Raw genomic sequence first — 6,079 nt, 5'->3', positions numbered from 1 at the left:
GTTTTAGTATTATACATTACTTAATTTAAAAGTAAATGCTAAAAAACATAATTAAACATTGATTTTGTGTGCCACGTGGTATGTTGAATGCAGCACTGGTTGAAATTAGATGTTTGTGATGTCAAAATACTAAATCTATAGTTTCGTACAAATTAGGAACTCAAATTACCGATATTGACAAGCTAGAATATAAGAACCTCATATATTTTCTATTTGCTGAGATATTACTCATGTACTGAATCAAACACAGTGGCTTATTTAAAAAAAAACAAATAGTTGCATTCTCTGTTTTAGTCAATAAATCATTTCTTAAATACACCAGTTTGGTGTGAATGTCCTGTCACTATGATAAACTTCATTTAACATAACGTGCATGAATTAAAACCCACAATTTTAAATAACATTACTGAAATAATGGTTTCGATTGTTGTTCCTTTACATAATTTGATAAAAAATATTGCAGTTCACCAAACAATAACAAAAGCATTTTATTTCCTTGACTAAAAAGTTCAACAAGTTCCACATAATTAAAGTGAGGTCTAACTTCAAAAATAACATTCAACAGTCACTACCTTGATAACTTCTCTTGTACCTATGGTAATTATCATATTTCTCTTACTTCACTGGAAACACAAACTCAAAATCTACAACACTCAACCAACTAACTGTCTGACTGAATAATTAACAAACAATACTTAACCAAAGTAGTACAAATTTCTATATTAAAAATCTGATTGTAGTATTGTATTAAATTTCTGAATATTATATGAAAAAATTATTTACATACCTACAGATAGAAAATTTTAGCATTAATTCTAAAAATTCTTTACAGAATGTAAAAAAAGAGAAATCCATCAATGGGTTCTGTCTTCAACTAAACGTTTATAAAACCAGAAACCTGCATAACTGATCAATGTGCATGCCATAAGACTGACTCATCTAGAAAATTGGAATCTCAAAGCTGGTGACTCATATTCAACTTCTGAACAAACATTCAACCATATGCTATACAACTGAAGATGAAATGATTTTTGTTGTTGTTATTTATCTTAAAAAGTAAACTTTTAAAACACGTCCTCAAAGATTATTTTATCACATGATTCATTACTTACTTAGTTTTCTTTCATTTTTCTATTTTTTCAAACAAGAACTTGAAGATAATGAAAATACTGGTATTCCAAGCTAAGGCACAAGAACAACATTGTTGTTGTTTTCTTAATGCAAACCTAAACTATGGACTATCTGCACTCTATTAATCTAAGGGAATCGAACGCCAGATGCTAAGTGTTGTAAGTCTTAACTTGCCAATGGCCCTCCAGTAACCAAGAACAATGTTATAAAGCATGAATGAAAAACACCATTTTTAATACAAAAAGACCAGACACCTTTCAGAAACCCCTAATTTCCTTCTTCAGTGATTGAATTCATGTTCTATAGCATTGCTTTCATTCCTTGAATTAAAAGATTTAAGCATGAAAAAGCTTATGTATTTACAGGTGAATTACTGGTATCTCTACAGCTTTGAAAATATGGATGAAAAGTGACTGGATGCAACATAAAACACTTATTTGATAACTAAGTGTATGTAAAAATACAATATCCACAAAACTAAAATACTCAAGCGGTCAAAGTTCTGATTTTTTCTTTTATAAATCATAAAGTCATTAGAATGCAAGAATATTTCAAACCACAGCATTTTCAAAAACAGCCTTGATCTTCTCAGACATTCCTTATGTGACAATATACGATAACTTTGTAAAAAGCTTGAAAACTATTTTATAATTTTTGTAAAAGGTGACAGTTCTGAAACATCTTTAGATACTTAAATACCATTAAAAGCACACAATATGTAACATCTTGTAAAAATGCCAAACAAGCAAAATAAAGGGCCAAACTGAAATATTTTAGAATTATAATGAGAAACGCTATGCTTACCTGAAGTGGAACTTCTTGAAATGGACTACTGTCTTCCTTTAAACTGAAGAGTTGCACAACACTGTTTTCTGAAAACTTCACGTAAACTTTTTTCCAAAACCTGCTTCCTGTAATTTTTCTCTTTATTGGCTGTCGCAAAAGTAATTCCCAGCCATCATCACTAGATTTTGATATAAAATCCTCTAAAGGCTCAGAAATGTCATCATCAAACAACGGAGAAGCAGTTTCAGAAGAATCTGTTTGGTTGATAGGCACACTTGACTCTCCAAATGCTGCAGGAAGCTCTATTTCCTGTTCTGGTAATTTATCTGTTGTCTCTAATGTTAGCTTTCCTTCTGATAATCTTGGACCATAACCAAATTCTGTGGTGCTCAAAGCAGAAGAATAATCTGGACTCCTTGGAGGTGGAGGAAGCAAGGGCATAGGTTGCAAAGAACTTTTGTCTTTAATGGGTCTGCTTCTTATCTTTGGTTTAATAAGGAAGGAAAAGTCAACAGTATTTCCTTCATCCTCATCACTAAATGAGTCTTCAGATGGTTTCTTGGGCAACTTTTCTACAGGAATTGCATCTGGTTGGTTTTTAGGGGATGAAAATTTAACAGCTCTTTCTTCCAAATTAAAATCCTCCTCATCACTACTCAGTAACTTGTTATCTAGTTTCAGAGATACAAATGAATCAAACTCATCAACACTGCTGGCAACAGTTCTCTCTTGTTTCTTAATAGCTTCTTCAAACTTGGCTGCAAAAGCTTCAAAGGCAGTAGTGTCAGTGGATGCCTGTGGGTCAGAACCAGAAGTTAGCTGTACCACATTGGTATCAAATGGATCAAAACCTGATGTGAAATGCTGTTCTGTTTCAGTAGCTTGAAGAAGATCAAACTCAGCAAATTCTGGTAACTCTTTTGTAGATATTCTATTAGCTGGAAATTCTGTAGTTGTTAATACCTCAGTCTCTTTACATGCTCCCTTATTCAACAAATTATTATCTTCATCTAAATCAAAGTTTACCAGATTGTTTTTATTACTTTCCTTTTTCAAATAAACCTCCTCAAAATCCCTAAGCCAATCAGTATCTTTTGCAGATGAATCTAAACCTAAGATTTTGTTTGGAGTTAAAGTATCAACTTCATAATCTTTTTTATTGCATGTTCTTGCATTTTTCATGCTACATGTAGATTTTTTCTCAAATGCATATAAGAAAAGATCTGCTTTTTCCTCTCCACTTAGAATTTTTTTCTCACTATGTTGAATTTTGCTTCCTTCATGAATAAATTCATTACCTAAATTAAAAGAGGCAATTTGATTTCCAATACCCGAAATACATTGAGATTCAGAATCACTAAATTTAGACTTTCCCAAAAGATAAGTATTAACATGATCAGTTTTACCTACACTAAAATCAATCTCTTTCTTGCTTGTGGTGACATTATTATCATTATCACTACTATAAATGCAATTATCCTCATTTGATGTGAACCAAGAATAATCTTCACAAGTTACAGTTTTACCTTCCAACTGTGACTTTTCCGAAGGTATTAAAACTGAAGATTGATAATCCTGTTTTTTAACATAACTGACACTTTCTAGAGTGTTTGATATTTCAGAGTCACTGTACTTGTCCAACATACTCTTTTCTTTGGTTTTAAAACATTTATGTAATCCAAAGGAGTCGAAGTTTTCTTGCTTTTCCATTTCAACAAATTTTGTTCCTGAGAATACATCAGCAGTTTGTATTGTCATTTTGTGCTCACTTGAACAAACTGTTCTAGGGATTTCTTCTATACACTTTCCTGATCTTCCTCCTTTTGTATTTTTTCCAGAATCAAAGAGTACCACTAAATCTTGGAATGTTTCTTTTTCTTTTGTCCATTCAGGATTGGTAATGGCACTGTCGTCAGCAAAGTCTATCAGTGGTTGTTCTTTTGACTTTTGAAATCCAGGTTGGTTATAAGAATATGAAGAAACAGCACTATTATTTACAACACATTGACTACTATTGTGAGATTTAGACACAAGATTATCTTCACACTTGAATGGATTACTAGCAGAGACTGACACATGAGTTACATCTACACTTGCAGTAGGAAATAACTGATTAAATGGTTTCACTTGTTTTGAAATAAATGGGTTCATCGATGGAAAGCGTGGTACCTTCACAGTATTTTCTGTTTCTTTCATTAGCCAATCTTTGCTACCTTTCACAACTGCTTTAGGATGACTATGTAATAATGATGTTTCAGACGTATCCCCACATTCTTCAAACACCATTGATGATAAGTCACTAACAAGATTCTCAGTGGGAGATAACTTCTGAGTATCATAAAAAAATGGTTCTACATGAGAATAAGAAACAGGTCTTTGATTTTTCTCACAACTTACAACAGGCTTATTGACAGGTACTTTACTTTTATCATCATCAACACAAGAAACTTCTGATGAACACAAACATGACATGTCTACAAAGGATGTGTCAAAGGGGTCATCTAAAGTCAGAGGATAATCTGTCAACGTGTTCAGCTTATCAGGGTAGTGGTGGAAAACTGCAGAGTTTTCTTTGGTTACCTCAGAACTGCCTTCCAGGGAAAAAATGGACAAAGGTTTCTCTTCCATCTCTTTTTTTTCTTCTTGCTCAGTCTGTTCTTCATTGTCTTCTGCAGTGAAAATTAGTAAAGGTATTTGTATTTCTTTTGTAGTTTCTGAAGTTGTGTTAAGAAGATGCAAGTCTTTTTCCCCCCATTTTTTTCTGTCTTTACTTCTCTTGGGTGGTGGGGGTCTAGGAGGAGGCTTTGAGCCTTTGGAAGTTTTTATCTGAGAAATTACAGATAAACTACTAAGTTTATTTTGGTCTGGTACAAAAAATGAGCTGTCAATGTCAATCCTGTTTTCACTGGGAAAATGTTTTGTTTCTACATCATTGGAAGAAAGTTGTGATTTATGAAGGACAGAAATGGCACTTTCTTCCTTCAGCTTACTCAAGTTAGTTTGTGTCTTCTGAAGCGTATCTTGAACTTTCTGTGTGAGCTGCTGGAAGAACTGCCAGTCCTCCGAGTTGTGCTGCTGAGTCTGTCTGCCTTTTGATTCAAGTTGATTCAAACACTCATCAGTATCCAACTCTTCATCACTACCACTTTCCTTCTTGTGGCTTTTTATTTTCTTCTTTAAATAATCCATTATCTACACTAACCCTAGAAATACAGAGACAAAAACAGGAATATAATTTTGAATAAAAAAATAATGATCTAAAAACTAGAAAAAGAAAAAATTATTTACAACATTAAATATTAGTTTGACCCTTTCCCGACATGTGTGATAGCTAGTTTGACCTTTTCCCCACAATTGTGATAGTTGGTTTGACCTTTCCCTACAAGTGTGACAACTAGTTTGAGCTTTTCCCCAAAAGTGTGATAAAATAGTTGCTCCCTAGAATGAAAGAATTACAACACATCTTTGAGATGAAGATGACTCATTAAAACAGCTCAAAAGTTAATATTATAATGTGCATCTATCATACACACAATGATAAAATAGGTCTGAATTTAATGCCAGTCTTCTTTAAAATTACAACTACTTTGATAAAAAGTATGAAGTTAGTGAAAAATAATTATAAACAAAAGAGAAACTTCCCTAACTTAAACAATAACAGTCAAAACCTTATTTGAACCATACCTGTTTAAACCATGGTTGTTTTTCTAAAACAAAGCTTGATTTTTGGAAGAAATATAGCTTAAGTTTTAATATACAAGACTTTTGTATTTTAGATATTCCAATTATCCTTGTTAATTCACATCCATGTATTAAAACAATTTTCAACTTCTGATAACTTCAGATTCCTGCAATCTTTGAAATCAGTTCATACTTAAATGTCAACTGCAGAAATAAACACATCTCCTCCTTATCACCTGTTGCATTCCTCATTTTTTCTTTACTTTTCTATTTCTGTTATAAACTTTTTTACTGTCTCATACAAACAAATACAGAGCACATTCTGTACACAGAACACATTTTTTAGAAGGTTTCAAGTGCACAAAAATTTAAATTTACAAAACATAGCAGTAACACAACAATAACATACTAATAATGGCTGGAGACGGCTTAAATGGGTAATGAAGAAAAACTTTAATATAAGTTTAACATGACAGCAAAT

At 32.4% G+C, this 6,079-nt stretch overlaps 1 protein-coding gene across 3 annotated transcripts in view; it reads right to left on the bottom strand.

Annotated features, from left to right (window-relative positions):
- The window catches only part of LOC106467754, a 72,291-nt gene that overhangs the window by 26,159 nt on the left and 40,053 nt on the right, over positions 1-6,079 (bottom strand). For all 3 annotated transcript variants that reach the window (XM_022395940.1, XM_022395939.1, XM_022395942.1), the window contains one exon: positions 1,936-5,120. In XM_022395940.1, coding sequence (XP_022251648.1) covers positions 1,936-5,106 — 3,171 coding nt within the window. In that variant the 5' untranslated portion in view covers positions 5,107-5,120. The remainder of the gene's footprint in view (positions 1-1,935; positions 5,121-6,079) is intronic.

This window comes from Limulus polyphemus, unplaced genomic scaffold (assembly GCF_000517525.1).
Source record: "Limulus polyphemus unplaced genomic scaffold, Limulus_polyphemus-2.1.2 Scaffold2730, whole genome shotgun sequence".
NCBI classification, from domain to species: domain Eukaryota; kingdom Metazoa; phylum Arthropoda; class Merostomata; order Xiphosura; family Limulidae; genus Limulus; species Limulus polyphemus.
This window is presented reverse-complemented; position numbering and strand designations above follow the sequence as displayed.